Here is a 19,693-nt window from a genome sequence, read left to right on the forward strand (position 1 = left end):
TTGCTCTATATATGAATGTACATTATTTTTTTAAGAAGTTTATTGGCAAGATAGGTTTCCACAAATAAATTATATGAATCTGTAATCTCTCTTACCGGGACCAGTTTAGAAATCGGTTATGATAAATATACGGTTCATATGAGTAATGCAACGCGTTGTCGGGAAATAATGGTGATACATCTTTTATTAGAATTCAGTGAATAATTACTAAATGAATTATCATCGTAATTAAGTAACGAGCCTATTATAAAATATTAAAAAAACTACTTACGATTTTAAGTGATCATTTTAATTTGAAAACTTCATTATGAAAGCCTATTGAGTCATGCTTTTCTTTATTAATTTTTGATAAAAATAAATATTTTAGATTGAGTTTTTTTTTATAAATGTTTTCTATCCTCAAATAATGCGCCAAGCTACAGAGGAGCCCAAACGTAGGAAAACCATTATATGACTATTGGGTATTAAGTTAGCTACAGTTCGCAGCAAAACAATGGGCCATAGTCGGGCCGAGGATTGCCAAATAGATATTCATTTGCATTGTAAATATTTAAAATATGTACCTTTGTATTCGGGTTATTCCAATTTATTTTTCTATGATTTACCTATATTTATTATTTAAAACTAAAATACACGTGTGTGTTTTTTTTTATTTATTTATTCATTTTATTCACATTTAAGTTATATTTATTGAGACATTAATCCCAACTCCATATAACCAAAGTCCTGTGCTGAGTTTGTTTGTTTGTCCGTCACATCTCCGAAACGGTGAGTCGTAGTGGCCTGAAATTTGGACATGTCATTTAATATGCGATTTCAAGGTTAACATTGTTATTTGCGAGTAAAATTTGAATCGACCTCTACTCGATAAAAATTCAAACTTTATATGGATGCCGAGTGCAGCCCGACATATTGCCCGTAATCAGCTTTCATTATCAACAGTAAACATACTTTAATTGACAAATTTATCTCCTTAATTGAGAAAAAAATAGTATTTGAAGTAAATTCGTTAAAATCATTATACGCGTTTCGGGACAATAAATGCCAAAAATCAATGTTAATCATGGGAAAACATTCGAAATCAATTACCCGTGAAAACTGTCTCCTTTAATAAATTTGACGCCCCTACTGCTGCAACTAAACATACTGCAATTCGCCGTAGTCGATTTTTATTTATTATAACGTAAATATCCAAGTTATTAACAAACAAAGCCAAGCACAGCTACAAAATCATCCAATCAAACCTTTATGTTTATGTTGTCCAACAAAACAAAATGGCCACCAATTTGTTTTGTTTTTGTTGCAAAAGGTGTCGTTTGTGGGACACCTAACCCACCGCTCGGACATTGGTAGTCGCTTTCATCTTGTAAACAATAATGTTATATCTGAAAACTGTGCTTTATTTATCTACTTGTCTATTATCATTAAGATATAATTATAAAGAGATATCCGAGCTAAAAAAACGTCTCCGAAGGAAAAGAAATGGTCAGCCGGTGGTGCAAATGTCATCACGTCATATCACATCGGCTTTGACAAGTAAAACACGCAGTGAAATACACGGACTGTTTATATCGGTCTACCATAAGTAAGTATGTCGCTTCCTTTCTCGAATCTCTTATTTACGCCGGGCTACCTGAAAAGGAAAACAACAAGAGATAGCTCCCGACTAATAAGTATTGGTAACAGTGGTAACATATAAATAAAAGTTTTTAAATTTTAAAATAGCTATTTAAACAAATATTGATTAAGATTAAAACACCGGTGAAATGTTATACGAGTACCATCACTTTTTGTCGTACGATTTGTGCATTATTTTAACGTACATGTAGACATTTTAGTAATTGCGAGGAGAGACGAAAGCTTAAAAGTAGCCTAGGAATATACTAAACATACTAAAGCTCGTTTTGTCAAACATATGGCAATTGGCCGCAGGTTACTGGAACATATTTTGAACGCCAATGCTTACTCTAATTATAAATCTCAATGTCTATTATTGAATTTTTATCATGAATACTTGACTAATTTATTGTTTTGCTCAATGCATATTTTTTGTTTAAATCATTGTTAGGTTTCTAGAATGCCATTCGTTAATGCATTTTGTTGCTGCAAAATATTTGTTAAACGTAAATGTCATAAACTTAAAAATTATTTCAAACTTACAATTCATAAGCAAGGTTTAGAATTTCAACCGTCTATGCGCTCTGTAGCTGCAAGGTGTCTTGTAATCTAGCTTTTGTTTGTTAATAATTTTTAAAAATAATCAGAAAAACTGAAATTCAATTAAAAAAAATGGAAATGGGGGCTAGGTTTCATACCGTCCTAGGTTTCAAACCTTGTAGCTGCAAGACATTCTGTAATCTAGATCCTATCCGTTATCTTTTAATAGTTATATTATAATTAGAAACGAGAAACTAGAACCTCAACCGTTCATGCGCTATGTAGCTACAAGACGTGTTGGGATATTTACTGTACAGCGCCCCTGAGATGATTTTCATAAAATCCCGCTGTATAAATTTTTTACAATGATAATAAAACACAAGGAATAGCTAACAACATAGTGATACGTTCACAAAATAATTAATTTTAATGAAAACGCAGAATTTAAGAGAAAAAAAAATCTTCAAAGTCAACCCAAACACGGTTACAATACCAAAGAAAAGGTCATTCCATCTGTCAATTTTTGTTCATATAATTCACATGAAAACATTGTCAGGAAGTGTTGAGTAGCTTACATTAGGAATTTTAAAGTCATCTATTATCAATTAAGTAACTCGAAACGGATTTAAGTTTCACAGACTATCATTAGTATCACACAAGAAGATTAGTCACGTTAATTAGAATGTCGACTTATTTAACTATTATGTAATAAAAAGTAGCCTCTATACTTTCATTATGGGATTCTTATTTATGAGCGACTTCTACAAATACTTTTTAAATAATATTCACAAACTGGAAATAACGTATGGATATTGAAATTGACCTCCAATGTGATCATTAACTCTTACCATGGTACTAACTTACGGTTTAAGTTATTTATTTATTATCTATATAAGCTCAGTGGGCTTTTTAAAAACAGGAAAAAATTAGTAAAAATGTATATCTATATAAATCAAAGGCAATGTTTGTATCTGTGTCCTCGAAAGACTGAATAACTACTCGACCAATTTACATGCAATTTTCAGTAAAATGTAGATCGTTGCCATGAGCGTATTTAAAGCTCTTAAAATTCTCAACTTTTAAAGTAGAAAAAAAAATTAGCAGCGTAAATGTTTTTTTCATCGCTCAGCAGGGCTGCATCCGCCGAGAATGCAAATAAAAAAATGTAAAGATATTATTTTTGTGTGTACAAAAAAAAAAGTTTTTGAATATTTACAAACAACAATCGTTTTTGATGGATCCCAATCAGATAATTTCCTTGAATTCCTTACGATTTCTACCCATTTATTTATTTTTAATGAACTTTTAGCAATACTAAATTAATATTAACTGATATTCAATAAATTTTTAAAAATTGCATTCTTTAGTAAAGTGCACCCCTGTTGCTGAAAATATCTTTAAGACAAAGACAGGAAAACAATGATCAAATACCTAATCATCAAAATTCCATCACCGCATATCCTCACAATTTACGTAATCCGAAACACGGAAATAATAATATATATGTACATATCTAATTTTAATTCAATCAAATAATTGACATCAAATTTTCGATCGTGTTAATTTAATATATATAAACGAAGATGTACTCAAATCTAGTAATATCAAAGCATTGTCGGGTTCAGTTTGTATGGTATAACAAGTAATATCTAAGTACCAGTGACTTGCGGTGACACCTATCTATAGGAAAGCATTTTTTAACCAATTCAATTCAATTCATTTACTTAAATATAGCATATATATTACAAACATATATTCAATACGTACATATTATAAAAAAATAAAAAAATACATGAAAAAGACTCATGTCAAAGTAGTAGGAGAATCCTGATCCAGAAAACAACTTCAGATACATAAAACAGATCAATATTCAAAGCGATGTTGTTCAGCATAGCGGTAGCCCTTCCAACAGGCATAATCATAGGCAGGTAACTAACTAACTAACTAACCATCACGCCATTTCCCCGGAGGGGTAGACAGAGAGGATAGAACGCCACACCACTCTGTCCTGGCACACTTCCTTTGCTTCCTTCACATTCATACATCTTCTCATGCACGCACGTCGATTATTCCGACTTTTCACATGACCACTTTCAAGAATTTGTTGTACATGCCATGTCTTTCTCGGCCTTCCTCGACTTCTACAACCAGACACATTCGCATCATAAATCTTTTTAACCGTTCTTTCATCATTCATTCGCTCCACATGACCGAACCATCGCAAAAGACCTTTCTTAATTTTGTCGATAATGCTTAACTCAGCCTTGCATTCTGCTCTAATTTCGACATTAGGGCACCTATCATACATTGTTTTTCCGCACATTCGCCTGAGGGATCGCATTTCAACAGCATTCAGTCTACTTTCGTCCCTTTTTTTCCAACTTTATGCTTCGCTTCCATACATTAGGGTTGGTACCAGAACTCCATTATGAACTGCTAATTTAGCCTCTTGCGATAGACACTTATTTGTTACGACAGACTTTAAGGCACCATTAACTCTGTTACCGGCACTAACCCTCCTTTCAATATCCTTGTCCATATTTCCATCTCTAGTAAACATACTACCCAGATATACAAATTCTTCGACCTGTTTCAAACTGTCTCCATTTACTACAATCTTACATTCAGTCATAGGCAGGTAGGTCCTGAATATTGGAACATGAAACAATCTATGCTGACGCTGTCTTAGATAATTATCAGGAACATACAAACCAATGCTCATCATAATATTTATATTGGATCTGTGAAGTCTACGAAGTTTGGTACTAGATTTTTATAATACATAGGTTTCAAGGAATTTAATTAATTGCCACAAAAATTCAAAGTACCAATTTCAAAATATAGAAACAGGACGTGCGAATTGAAGAACTATTTTTTTCAGAAGTACTTTGAAAAAATAATGTTAGTTTATCCAGAGAATCTTGAACATCTTGAGCGCATCTAGCGCATCTTGAACATATAACTTTTAATACTTTACCGTTTTTGCTTGTATTTGTAATTTTTAATACTATTGAAATGTTATTTGTGTTTTTTATATTTTTTTAGCTTGTATACGTAATTTTAAAACGTTTTTGATATTTTTTTAACCTGTATTGTTAATTTACTGTGCGCATATTTTGTTAATTTAAAAAAACTTTTTTTATTTTGTATTAGTTCAGTTTGTATATTTACATACATGTAATTTTTAAACTTTTTATATATTTTAATTTTTCTTTTCCAGATTGTATAATGTATACACCATTTTGAATTTATTTCCATGCCTAGTATTATATTTATTTTGTTATTTTTAAATATTTTTCATACCCTTTTTAATTTGTAGTATATCATAATTTTTATTCTGCTTTTGTAAATAATGTTATAGTTTAAAATGTAAAAACGTCTTAAAATAAATATTGTTATCTGTATGTCCCTAAATGAATTTTTTTAAAAAACTCCCTAGGAATATTATAAAAAATTATGTATAATATGTTTTCGATTAAAAAAAAAAAAAAAGTATATAATAATAATTTCAGAAATATCAATCACACCGCGCAACAATCGATAAAAATGTGTAGTCAAATACAAATTCCTTCTAGTCTCTAAACTGTTATAGCCAAGCATACCCTGGAAAAACTCGGTCGGGTAGAGCCAAGGATAATACGCTTATACACTTCCCTTGTGGGTGATTTGTCGTTACTTAAATCTAAAATAATTTATTATTTATGTTCATCATTTTCATACCCCTGTTTGCCGCACCCGATGGTGCATAGGGCACTATATTAGTACGCTTAATGCAATGTTAATCAATCATCTGTTACTGTTAAGTAAATAACAGCATTTATCGATACTATTCCTGGCCGATTACCGTTCGTCCCCATCCTTCCTTTGACCCATCCTTATGATACCTACATAACATCAAGATGGTAGATATTCAAAATTAGAAGATTCGGATTTAGAACAAAAACAAAACAACATTTTTGACTTAAAAAAAAAACGGATAAAAGAAGTGGTTGGAATCGTCGCACGTCGTGGAAAACATTGTCTCATTTAATAGTTCTTTTTGTGATCCAGTGCCATAAATAGAAGAACATTCAGATTATATTAAAGGTAGGTATCCACTCCATGTACCTATTCCTTTCTCAAATATTTCCCATTAACAAAACTGAATGAAATTTGATTTTTATTTACAGTCCGCCTTTTCGTTAACAGTTACATGAAGATAAGGTGATCAACCTAATGCTGGCTACTCTCACACAATTGCTAACGGGTCATGGTGGGTTCATGAGCTACCTGCATCGTTTTAAGTTCTCTGAGATCAAAAGCTGCTCATGTGACGATGAAATTCCTCAAGATGTCCCTCACCTAATGATGCATTGCCTCTTTTAGCCACGATGCAGAAACCTGGGTGAAGATCTACGCGACATCGCGGTAATAGGTGATAAAGAACTCATACGAGTGGTAGTATAATACATAGTCAAAGTAGTGCAGGAAATTGGTAAAATAAACTTAACTAGGAATCAAAATGCCAAACACTCTTCTAGTGGAACGGAAGGCCTGTTGACTACTGCCAATAGGCCAGTTTTTTCTGAAAAGTTTTACGAGGTTTCCTCTCCACATGAGCAAATGCTGAGAAGCTCCTGATTGGCCCACTTTAGTATTTCCTTCCTGATCCTAAGAGTTAAGATAAATTTAAAGAAATATAATTGCAGAAAAATCATCTTTTAATATATAAACCTTGTATACTATAATAAAGGTTAAAAAGAATGCAATTCCAATATAAAAATATAAAATAAACCTAACGTTTCAGGTGCCAGTCCAGAAACATGATATATATTGCAGTATGACTCACAATTTCAGTAAATATTTTTTGTCAACCTTCCGAGGAATCGAACCCGGAACTTCAAACATCGTAGGAAAACACTAATAAAAGCTTAAATATAAACGCATGAGTCTTTTAATTAAATTCGCAGGTTTTCAACCAAGTTGATGAAATACATCAAATATAGATAATTTAACATCTAAATCATCAACATTGTTGTCCAACAATTCAAATAGTATTATTTAATAAAAGTATATATTAATTTTAAAACGTTTTGCTTTCTTGAGTCTTGAATAAGAGACAAGTTGACACGTCTCGAAACAAAAAGTAATTATAAATTCATTATCTGGTGAAATACTTATATTTTCAAACATATTTATTTTCTAAGTTTGTTGGAACAGAAAGGAAAAACTTTTTGAGATGGGAATATGGAAGTCTAGGCATGTACAGTAATTTAACCTGTTATTGGCTGCTTTAAGTGGCCACTTTACAAACTATGTAATATTCACCATTCTGTTTATGTTTGAACATCCGCATTTCTTTAACTCTTCCATCTTTTGACTTTTGAGTAGTAAAAGAGCTGAAACCTTTATCATGTGGGTGATAAAGGTTCAACCGGACGTATTTCACCCACATGATAAAGGTTTCAGCTTTTTTACTTCACAAAAGTCAAAAAATGGAAAAGTTGAGTAAAATGTGGATGTTTGAATATTGGCATAGTAGCGAACGTTACACAGCCTGTAAAACGGCCAATTAAACTCAAGAGTAGATCCCATCAGAATGCCCGTACGAGGTTTTCCTGTCATTAGAATTATTTCATTCCAAAAACACATACGACGTTTGCTCAGAGGAATTTCTCTTTTGTGGCTCCAAGAGTGTTCAATGTTCTGGATGAACATATTAAGTTTTCCAAAACGAACGCTATTTCTAGAAAGAGTGCACAAGTCTGGATTTTCTCTAAGGGAAGAGACCAATGCAAGCGACTGCTACGAGATATTGCATAGATTTATATACTATTTGGCGTGTTGTTTAGATGTTTATTGAAATTTATGTATGCATATTTGCGTAATACTATTTATTTTTATTTTTGCTATTATTGTACGTACTTCCACTTTCCATTATGTTGCATCCCAACTCAACACAGGGCCCTTGGTCTCATAGAGTTTGGGATACGTTATTTTTATTTTCATAAATATATAATATATGTATTTGTATAAATAAATAAATAAATTTAAATAATAAAACCAGCCAATGGGAGGTCATTAGCCCCGTAAATACCTGGACCTTCATAATGTCTTCTCGAAAATGCTTTCCGTCACTGTTGCAACAAATTAAGAGTTGCAAATAACTCGAAATAAAAAAATTGAGATTTAAGTGGTGGAAAAGTGGGATTCGAACATCGGCCCTCTGATACGCGAGTCCGTGGCACTAGCCCCGGGACCACAACCCAGCTTAATATATTTTTAATTGCTATGAAAGTACATATAAGTAATTTTCGATGAAAACGACTAAAACATTTTGTACCCACTAGAGTAATGCCCAACAACGTTTGTTTTATTTTATTTTATTTTATTTTATTTTATTTTATTTTATTTTATTTTATTTTATTTTATTTTATTTTATTTTATTTTATTTTATTTTATTTTATTTTATTTTATTTTATTTTATTTTATTTTATTTTATTTTATTTTATTTTATTTTATTTTATTTTATTTTATTTTATTTTATTTTATTTTATTTTATTTTATTTTATTTTATTTTATTTTATTTTATTTTATTTTATTTTATTTTATTTTATTTTATTAGGGAAATCAACAGTTCTACATACATATTTTTAGTAAACAAACAGATATAGTGTATAAACTCAGAACTAATAACAGATTTCCACATAGTATACAAAGTTAGTAAAGAAAATATATATTACATATCAAATAAATACATATCTCTGTAAATAAATTATTGTTTATAATCCAGTTTATGTAACTTAACGAAGAAAACCTTTGTAATATAAAAAGAAACAGGCAAATAAAACTACGTCGAAAAGCATATAAAACTTTATTTTGTACTTCGCAAGGTGTGCTTTAAATTTAGTTTAATCTTGATAAGAAAATTCTCATAGTTCAGAGTGTCGCAGGATGTTAAGAAATAGTTCCATACTAATAATATTTATCATAAACAAGTTGGCACAGCACAGGAACCTATGTGATTTGTTAGTTCCATGAAATTCTAAATTATTGCCTCGGGTGAGTAGATACTATTCAAATGCCAAAGGTGTTGCTCGCCAAATTCACAAACTGGAGTTCCTTTGCCTCTAATTTGATTACAGACTTGGTCAGTTGCGCAATTGATATTTTAAACTCGATCGTAAAAATATCGCATATTCAATCGTAGAAATTAATTTGTTCACATAACTTCCTATGTGTAAACATAAATAAGTTGTCGTTTCGTGTAATCGTAATAAATTGGCGTAGAAATCATAACATTGTGACATTTAATGAAAATCCAAAATGGATTAGAAACCTTTTGAAGGGTACAAGGCAAAAACGAACCGATTTCGAATAACAAATATATTTTTTTCGAAAAATTTATTTTGAGTTACGAATTTTACAGGAGGGCAATTTAAATAATAGTAGAGAAGAAAAATCTTGCAATTCCTTATAAAAATAAAAATAATGAATTTAGAGTAGAGGTTTTGAACGATCAAAAATATCTACTCTAAATTTGAAAAATAAACTTATTTCTTTAACATACAAAAACGATCTCGTTGCAGGAATCGTTAGATTTTAACTTTTTTTTTGCCAGCATTGACCCCATATTTATTTCCAACAATTTATAAGACTAGACACCAGACTTTGTAATTTAAATATTCTTCTTTTTAAAACTCAATCAGGAGAAAAAACTCTACGAATTATCAGTATATTACAACAGAGATATAAGGCTTATGACCTGCCATCGGCGGGTTCAAGTGGCCACTCTACACACTGTGTAACATTAATCATTTTGCCTATATTTGAACATCTATATTCCTTCAATTATTCCATTTGTTGATGATTGTGAAGTTATAGAGCTGAAACCTTTATTAATGTGGATGAGATTGATCTGATTAAATTATTTCACCCACATACTAGGCAACGCCTGAAAATATTTTGTATTTTTTTATACTTCTTCTTGGACCAGGTGGATATAATTCACAGTTTCTAAAAAAAACAACACTTAAGTTAAAATTATAAATAGTTTATAAAATTGTAAAATTATATGTTAATATATTTTGTTATGTAATCGTTTCTTTAAATTAAAATAAAATATTTTTATGTACTTATCTATTAAGCTGGTGATATCATTGTAGATAAACAACTATAACTTGAAAAAAATTGTAATAAACATGGACATAATACAAAAATATCGGAACAATATCACATACAACATTCCAAAACCAGACATGGACAATCGACACTAATAAATCAGGGACTGAAATAATACAATAAACTACCAGACAAAACTAAACAAAAGACTCAGACAAACTTTTTGGAAGGCGTAAAAAATATTATTATTAACTACAGAGTATGAATAAAAAATGAAATATTATTTTTGTAAAATGAATGTAATAATCTATAAGGGTTGATTAATAAATTTAAAATAAAATAAAAAACGAAAATATCCAATTAGCCCGTTTAAGCTGTGTACCCTTCATTTGCGATCGAAATAATTTATAATGGAGTTATGTATACCATAACATTTCGTACATCTACAAAGTAATTTGCTCTCAGCGACATTAGTATTATTACACCGCACTTCCTCCAAATAATACTATTTGTTCCACAGATAGTATTATGCAAAACTTACCTGCACTCTTTCAACCACAAAAGAGTAACCGAACGGTTAATGACAACAACATATCATAGATGACAGCATTGAGTAAATAATTATAAATGTGCGATTGTATAAAACAACAATTTTTTTCACGACGTTTTCAGAAAATAAAAATGAACTGATTACATGTGTTAAATAGCTGTGTCCAGGCGGATGAATTATTCAGTTCTGTGCCTTATAAATACAATTCCAAAATACAGGAGTCATACCTTTACCATGACAGTATAATTATAGGTAAATACTCCCGAGCGATTACGAAGATACACTACCGACCCTGTGACTTCAAGATTTGGGTAGTCACATCGATACGTACCAAAAAAACGCGTACCACACGGTACACATGTCTTCATTATGACTGTAAATTTGAAGATAAATTCTCCCGAGCAATTTAATAATTTAGCATTTTCGGATTGTTTGCGTATTTTATTATGTACATTAATAATTTGTATAAATGCAATATTTGCATTTTAAGGGGTTTATTTTGACACAAAACTAAATTTTGAACATCACATAGATTACATAACTCGTAAGGCACTTAAACTACTAGGATACCTTAAAAGAGTTACCAAACCCTTTAAAAGACCGGAAACTGTTATTTGTCTATATATGAGTTTGAGTCGCAGTAATCTTGAGTATGCCTCATGCGTATGGAGTCCGCAATATCAAAATCATATAAACTCAATAGAATCTATTCAAAAAAGTTCTAGATATAAGTCCCGAATTTCTAACTCCCGCTCAAATTTAAATTACGAGCAACTTCTAACTCTTTTTCATTTTTATTCCCTGACAAAACGTCGCGATGTTTTTGGTATAAAATAACTGTATAAAATATTGAACTATAAAGTAGATACTAACCTCTTTAATAAAATCTAAATAAATATAGGACTGACAACACTCAAGACATCGGGACATATTTAAACTGCCTTTGTTTTCAAGTAATGCTACATACCACACACCTATAGCTTGCAGGTGTCGGGAATATAATATATACTGCCGAAATATCAAAATTGTCATTTTTCATAATACTCTCAAAAAATTTGCAAATAATCTCTTAGAAATAAATTTAAGTTAAAAAGTACACATGTCCAACAATTTTTTAATTGTTTACTGTGTAAGAAATAAATAAAAAACATAAATTAAAAAAAAAAAACAGATGTTATTCTATCTGTTTTGCGTAGTTCTATAATTGAAAATATATGTTCATGTGAAATTGTATCGATGTTTCATAGTATTTGTCTTTGTTGAATTACCTTATAAAACATTTTTTTATATTGAATACTCGAGTCAATTTTTTTATCTTCTTTAGTTTATTTATTAGTTTCAATTGAAATTATCGTTGACAGTTAAAATTAACACAAGTTTTATATTTTTTAGAGATGTTCGGTTTCTTCTTTACTTTTTCATTGTATTTTTGATTATTTTATTTTCACTAAATTGTTTATTTAATATTTTACTATTATTTATTTGTTTATTATATGGCACAAGTGCCTTGAGCAATATAAAATATAACATTATAATCAGTTCAGTTGTAAGAAAATAAAAAACAGTATTAAAACGTGGATATGTAAAAAAAAAAATTAAAATTAAAATCATTCATATATGCATGTCAGCATACAAAAAAAAATGTCGGTATTTAATGAACATAAAATGAGTTAACTGCAGATAATTAGCAAGGGTAACTTTTGTAAATAAATCCTTAATCTTTACTAAAAAAAAATATTAATATTTGTATAGATGATTTGAATTCACAAAGACTCGAGTTAAAAAATGTTGATATGAGAGGTACGTTCATTTTCTAATCTGTGTGTACGCAGAATAGATGAGTGACAAAGATAGTTGGTTTGAAAAGGGTGACAATAATGTAGAGTATTTTGTCTAGTTTGACGTGTTGGTATGTTAATATTCATTAATCTTTCTTTCATAATATTATGTATTACACAATACATTGTTCACGGCTGTAATTATTTCTGTTAACAATTTTTTCGTAAAACTAATGTACCTAACCCAAAATAATCCATAAATCTATACAATATGCAAACTGTGTATTCCTATCACTAACACAGGCCAACACACATTTTGGTGCCTGCGATTTTTTAACTGTTCCTGAGTAATTTTTGGATGCAGAATGTAAAAAAGTTCTCAGATTTTGTCTATCAGATCTAGTTTTTGAGATTTTTAAAAAAATTGTGTATATAATTTACGTTATAACTGTTATAATATATAATATTACTATTGACAGTTAAAAAAAACAAAGACACATGGATTTAAGTATTTATTGCAAAAACTTAATTTACATAATTACATTAGTCACTAATCACATAAAAAAATTCTTTTATACGATTTTCTAGAGTGGAGTTTACTAGGGCAGTCTCGCTGAAGGCTCCAGCAGTAGTCCGTCATCATGTGGCTATCCCATCGTCCTTGATAACGATGTTCCATAGTTTTAATATCCTGGTGGAATCTTTCCCCCTGTTCTTCACTACAATCACCTAAGTTTTCTGGAAAACGATCTAGGTGGCTGTTGAGGTAGTGAACTTTTATACTCATGTTACAGCCGAGAATATTAAAATTTGAAAGCATAGTTTCCACTAATTCTACGTAATTCTCTGCTTTATGATTGCCAAGAAAATTTTGTACTACTTGAACAAATGAACTCCAAGCGTTAGATTCAGTCTCGTTCATTGATGTGGTGAATTGTGGATCTTTAACAAGTTGCCTTATTTGAAGACCATCAAATATACCAGAATTTAGTTTTTCCGTGCTAATGCCAGGAAATTTACGTGACAAATACCCAAAACAATTTCCATCTCGATTTAAGGCCTTCACAAATTGCTTCATTAGGCCTAGCTTGATATGCAAGGGTGGAAGTAAGATTTTTTCTCTTGAAACCAAAGGTTCGTTGATCACGTTTTGTATTCCTTGAATCATGACATCTCTTGAAGGCCAATTTTTGTTAACCCAGTGCTCATTTTTAGCTCTGCTGTCCCAAAGGCACAAAAAACAAGGATATTTTGTATAACCACTCTGCTGTCCAAGGAGGAAGTTAATCATTTTTAAATCAACACAAATTGACCACTGATGTTCTTCGTATTTAATTTTTCTCAAAACTAATGCTATTGTTTCATATTCTTCCTTCATGGTAGTAGAATGACCAATAGGAATTGAGCCATATTTGTTACCGTTATGTAAAAGAACACATTTTAAAATACGTTTTGAACTGTCAATAAAAAGGCGCCAATCATCTGGAGTGTATTCAGGCAAACCCATTTTTTCTAAGAGCCCTTTTATATTGTTACAGAATACCAAGTCATTTTCCTGAGTGAAAAAAGGCAGCAGATCCTTATCTCTTTTACGATAAAATGTAATATTAGTACCTCGACAAAGTAGATTTTTTTCTTTTTATCTGGATGCAAGTAATTCAGCGGATTCCTTTGAGAGATTCAGGTCTCTTATAATATCGTTTAGTTCTTCTTGATTGAAACACTGCGAAGTTGCTAAATCTGCTTCAAAATCGCTGTCGTTTTCTGATTGAATTCTTTTAACTTCGTCAGACGTTGATGTTTCTGTATCATCTTCTGTCAGTTCGGGTAGACTGCTGAATGATGGAACGGATATTTCTTCCGAATGCACAACAGGCCTTCTTGCAGAATCTAGATCAGGATATGTCCATTTGTGTCTATTGTTTCTATTTATGCCTTTAATATTAACGAGACAAAAATAGCAGTCGTCATGATGGTTCCGCGGTTCTCTCCAAACCATCGGTACACCAAATTTTAGGCACTTCCTCTTTCCAGTTGTCCACTGTCGCAAATGTTCAACACATGTTTTACATATGAAATGTGGGGCCCAAGATTTATCTTGATCTCCTAAATGAACGCCAAAATAGGCAAGATAAGCTCTTTTCACAAAGTCAGAAATCGTTTTTCTGCTCTCTTTCAAAGTGTATTCATCACACACATAACAAAAAACATCGGGATGATTTACACAGGTACGTCTGCTTGTGGATGCCATTGTTTTAGTTTAGTGTCTTGATACTACAAAACGACCAAAATTTACACAAAATGATAGCACAACTTTACTTGGGAAAACTCAGTAATATACTAAATCAAGTACAGCCAAGCAGGTATAAAAGGATCGGGTCATAGGCAATTACAGGTATAAAAGTAATTAAGAGCATCGTATTGAGTAGTTCCTAGTATAGGAACATTGGGTCAGGGACAATTCCAGGTATCCATTTGGCTAATTAGATTCTGGGAAATTTCTATTTTGACGATTAAGTACATATTTATCTCTTTATTTGTTGTCCTTTATCAGAAAAAAACTACATCATTTAACCTGTAACGTGTATCTAAAAAACTAGAGCTGATAGAAAAAATCTGGTGGCATTTTTGGAATCAGCACATTAAAAACATCTAAAATCAGATGTTAGATTTCTGGCACCAAATTTTTTTTTTCATTTTGTTGGCCTGTGTAATTAACAAAAACATTTTGCTCAATAAGCACACACGCTTTTAGTTTCTTAGAGACTTTTTGACAACTCGTAAAAAAAATATGAACCTTTATAATAAAGGTTGTTTTGAGTTCCATTCAGTCTTACCTTAGAATGCCTGAAATCACTTCCGCATCTCGTTTCATGTCTGTAAAACTCCTTAACGCATTGAATACTTTTTGAAATATAGGTACCCAGGAAGCAGTCCGTTTTTTAACTTGTAAATAGGTATATTTTATTATGAATAGTTCTACCTCAATACTTTATTATATCAACTTGTTTAACCAGTTCAAATTATTTGAAGATTTTTACTATTGTTCCTCTGAACCTCCAATAATCAGGAATTTATTTTTTGGAAAGTTTAATTTAAGCTTATTTTCACTTAACGAGACGCATGTATTATTTGATTATCTCCACATTACATTGACACAGTCTAACAGAATACTTCCCGTGACATAGTAAATATGCCTTATGCCTTATGAGGCCAACAACATGCGTCCTCTTATTCGAACCTATCATATCAAATTTCCCCATATTCAAAACGACACACAAATCGAACGATCACTTTCCTTGTATTATTTTTATGTATCAAAGTCTTATTGTAATTACATATTTTTTGTATTAAAGAAATATTCGTAAATATTTGTGTAAAACTACTAACCGACTCTTTTATGTCGCCCGGTTTTAAATGTATCCGTCTAATCGTCAGGACACTAATAACACTAATGATTAAATTTAACCTTACAACTTTACCGTTGTAATAAATACATTCTCACCCAAAACATTAAAAGAAATAAAAAATACGATACATAAAAAGTACTTTTTACGTGACGTTCAATCTGCACATTTTAACTAACAGTCATTTAAATAAATTAATAAAGTTACGCCCTTTTAACATAGTATTGCAAATATAAATGCCAAAAAATTTTTTTTACATCACTTCAGTTAATTGAAATATAATAAAGTTACGCCCTTTTTATATGACGTCTTGATAGCTGCTATAATAATAAAGAAATTAAACCCCTTTGTGTAGCTGTTGACGCATCCGTCTGCTATTTTTGAGGTCCTGGGTTCGAGCCCTGGAATAGTGGACATGAAATAACGATTCAAAAGATTGTTTATACTACTATTACTCATTGTTCTTGGAATATCACCTGAAGTGCAAGACTGATTGATCACCTTACCATCACCGTACCCTATGCACTGCACACATGTGGTGCGGAAAGGGGAATGATGATGATGATTATATTACGTCAGAATTTTGTAAAAGGGAGTTACGCCCTTTCTTCGCGTGCCCGCAGAACGTAAGCGTGCATGTTCGCGATCCATTTTTCTGCACTCGTGATAAGGATGGTAAGAGAGTATAAAAGGCGCGATGGACCAATCCCTCTCTTCACTCTCCTCTCTACTCTCGTTCAGGTCGAGTTGACTCGGTTCTCAACCTGTTGACTAGTTGAAAGGTAATTTGACAACTCCGGCTGCTAAATACTCGTACGAGTTAGTCTAGTTGAGTGCGCATTGGCGGTGCGAAGTTGGCGAGTGATTTTTTTCCTTTACGCCTTTTTGGTGATTTAGTGTGCCCGTGGATTTCAGCAAAATGAAAATTTTGGTAAGAATGAATTATAATCACTGCTTAAGACATAAAATATCGTTATTCTTATTTAATTAATGATTAAATGGCTTATGCATTAGTAATTATAATAGTACGTCATAAATAACGATAAATTTATATTCATCACTATATTATAAGCCAAATAGGTAAAGTGTGTTGTACTGTGTATGAATTTTATTCTATTGGTACATATAAATTGGTTATGTTTTTTATAATTGATTTAGTTTTTTATTATTTATTATGTTAATGATCATTAGGTTAGTTGGATTAATTACGTTTTTTTATTGTTATTATTATGTTAACTTTGTTAAATAGCTAATCTCCTTAGATTACATGTTTTACATTTTGTAAAATGTTTCCCTCGGCACGGGACACCCTACTGAGGGAACATTATTCTGTATAAAAAAAAGAATACAAGCAATGTAAAAGTATAAATGAATTAATATATATAATGATGAATTCAATGTAAGAAAACGGGAATACACATTTAAATTGCAGAATTATTGCCACTTGCAATCTCGTACATTTTAACAATAAAAAATACATCGGTATGTAAACGTTAGGAATATTTATATAAACCGTATAAATATCTGTACATTAAAATATAAAACACGAAAGTCTACCTTTCTCCGTTTTGATGTAAAAAATGGAGAAATCATCCCAGTCAGCTATTTTATTCGTGAATAGAACACCATTTTTGTGGTATAAACGCCTTTTATGTTGAAATAAAAATCTGCACTCCACTGTGTTTTAGAGAAAAAAACATCAATAGTCTCAGTTACGCACTTTTAAACTAAATAAAATTTAAAAAATACATTGAGAGTTTTTTTAAAGATTAACATTGGGTGGTTCATATGCCAATATATCTATAACCCTTTTAAAATAGTACAAAAAATTAATTATGATAGAAATTTTAAAAAAACCCTCAACATTCATTACGGATATTCTATAAAAATTATTTGAAGTTCGCACAGAAGACACTATTTATAAAATAAATTCTATAATTCCAAATTGTTTATCAAGAAAAAAACCGCATTGCAACACGTAAATGTGAATAAAAAAATAAAAAATACATTTTATTTCCTTAATATCGAAACTCTACAAAATGTATACACTTTTTTAATTTTTCTAAACTAATATTTCAATTTTATCTATCGTATTATTCCAATAGCCATTAATAATTTAGTTTTAACAATGTAGGTAAACCAACACACGTGTCATGGCATTGTGCGAATTTTTTTAATGTTTTGGTGTATTTTGTATTTATCACATTTGCTAAAAAAAATAATTTGAAAATAAGTTAATTTATTTTTTTAAATTACAACAATTAATTGTGCGACCTTTTTCTAATCATTTCATAAAACTAAAGCAAAAGTTAAATGAAAACAAAAAAGGTGTACAAGTAAAACTCAGAATAAATGTAAATAAAATACATTCGACTGTTAGTAAGATCGTGTATGTAACTTTGTAAAAATATCAATTTCGTCTTTTTTTTACTGACCGACTGATTTTGTACTATGAACGCGATATGTTACAAAAACTTTAAAAGTAATAAAAAGTATTTTTGCCACAGATATTTTTAATAAAAAAATTAAATGCAGAAACGAAATTTTCGTTTTTGAAAAACTTTATTTCAGAATACAAGTCAAATCATGACAAAATTACGATTTGAGTTATGGATACCCAATAATGAATAAAATAAAATTAAACTAAACATGTTTTATTTTTTTCGTGTTTTAAATAGTACAGGAACGCCTCTGCATTTGTTGGTTCCCAGGGCACATGCGCAAAATAATAAAAAAATGTATTAAATGACTCTGTGAATATGAAACACTACAAACGGGGAGTCGGTTACATAAATTTAAAAAAAGTTATGCAAAACGTTAAAAAAAAAACCAACTTTTTTGGCGTTTTTGATTTGAACTTTAATATAATCTAAACTTTTTTTAAATAAAATTAAAAGTAATGTGGTGGCCTCTGTGGTGTTATGGCTAAGACGTTCGATACACGCATGGAAGTTCAGGGTCCGGTGACAACCCATTTTTTTTCTCTTAATAATTCAACAACAATAGCACTGTAATAATTGTTGGGCTACCTGTCCTATTGTGGTTTTAAAAAATAATAAAAAATACTTAAAAACACGAAAACGTTTTACGTACCTGTTTATATATTTTATTTTGATACGACAAACAACGTTTTCAGTATAATAAATAAAATTCCTCAAAAGTCACTGACAATTTGCTTAAAATATTACACAAATTACTAAACATGTAAGCTGTACACATAACTTACCTTAAAACCTTTATTTTTACACCAATAAAAGGACATAAGAAACTGAACTTAATTTTTGTTTTAATATTAAGAGTTTTAATTTGGTGTAAAATTTACCATTTACAACATAACGATCCTTAATAAAAGTTCTAAATACTTTAATCAATATGCATAAAATAAAAGTTAATTAAGTTTATCTTTAATGGGCAGACATAACCGTTTAACTGTATTTTTGTTCATTTTGTGATTAATATGAGTAAATGTTCCTTGTATATGCCTGCATCAATGGTATTAACAATACACTTATACGACTACTTAAAACACACATGTACAATTTTGTGCCCATTAAACTTCGGTTGTAATCAAACAGATATGCGTATTTGTGTCCTATTTTCAGTAGCGCAAATAATTCAAGATGGTCTCAGCAACATAAGAAGACTTATTCATATCATTCATTGAGTGGTACAAATAGTATAACTTAGTTCTAGTAGCATAA

The 19,693-nt window shown here is 30.5% G+C and overlaps 1 protein-coding gene across 6 annotated transcripts in view; it reads left to right on the top strand.

Moving 5' to 3' along the window:
* The first annotated feature begins 16,706 nt into the window (after positions 1 to 16,706).
* Positions 16,707 to 19,693, top strand: part of LOC148279039 (uncharacterized) — a 43,521-nt gene continuing 40,534 nt past the window's right edge. For 5 of the 6 annotated variants that reach the window (XM_088230543.1, XM_088230547.1, XM_088230545.1 and 2 more), the window contains exon 1: positions 16,710 to 16,923. In XM_088230543.1, the coding sequence (XP_088086669.1) occupies positions 16,912 to 16,923 (12 nt within the window). In that variant the 5' untranslated portion in view covers positions 16,710 to 16,911. Of the gene's footprint in view, positions 16,924 to 19,693 lie in introns of all 6 variants that reach the window. The other variant, XM_088230549.1, reaches the window with a different exon arrangement.

Source organism: Micrasema longulum, unplaced genomic scaffold, assembly GCF_059751315.1.
Source record: "Micrasema longulum isolate JH-2025_06_02 unplaced genomic scaffold, ASM5975131v1 h1tg000779l, whole genome shotgun sequence".
Classification (NCBI taxonomy): domain Eukaryota; kingdom Metazoa; phylum Arthropoda; class Insecta; order Trichoptera; family Brachycentridae; genus Micrasema; species Micrasema longulum.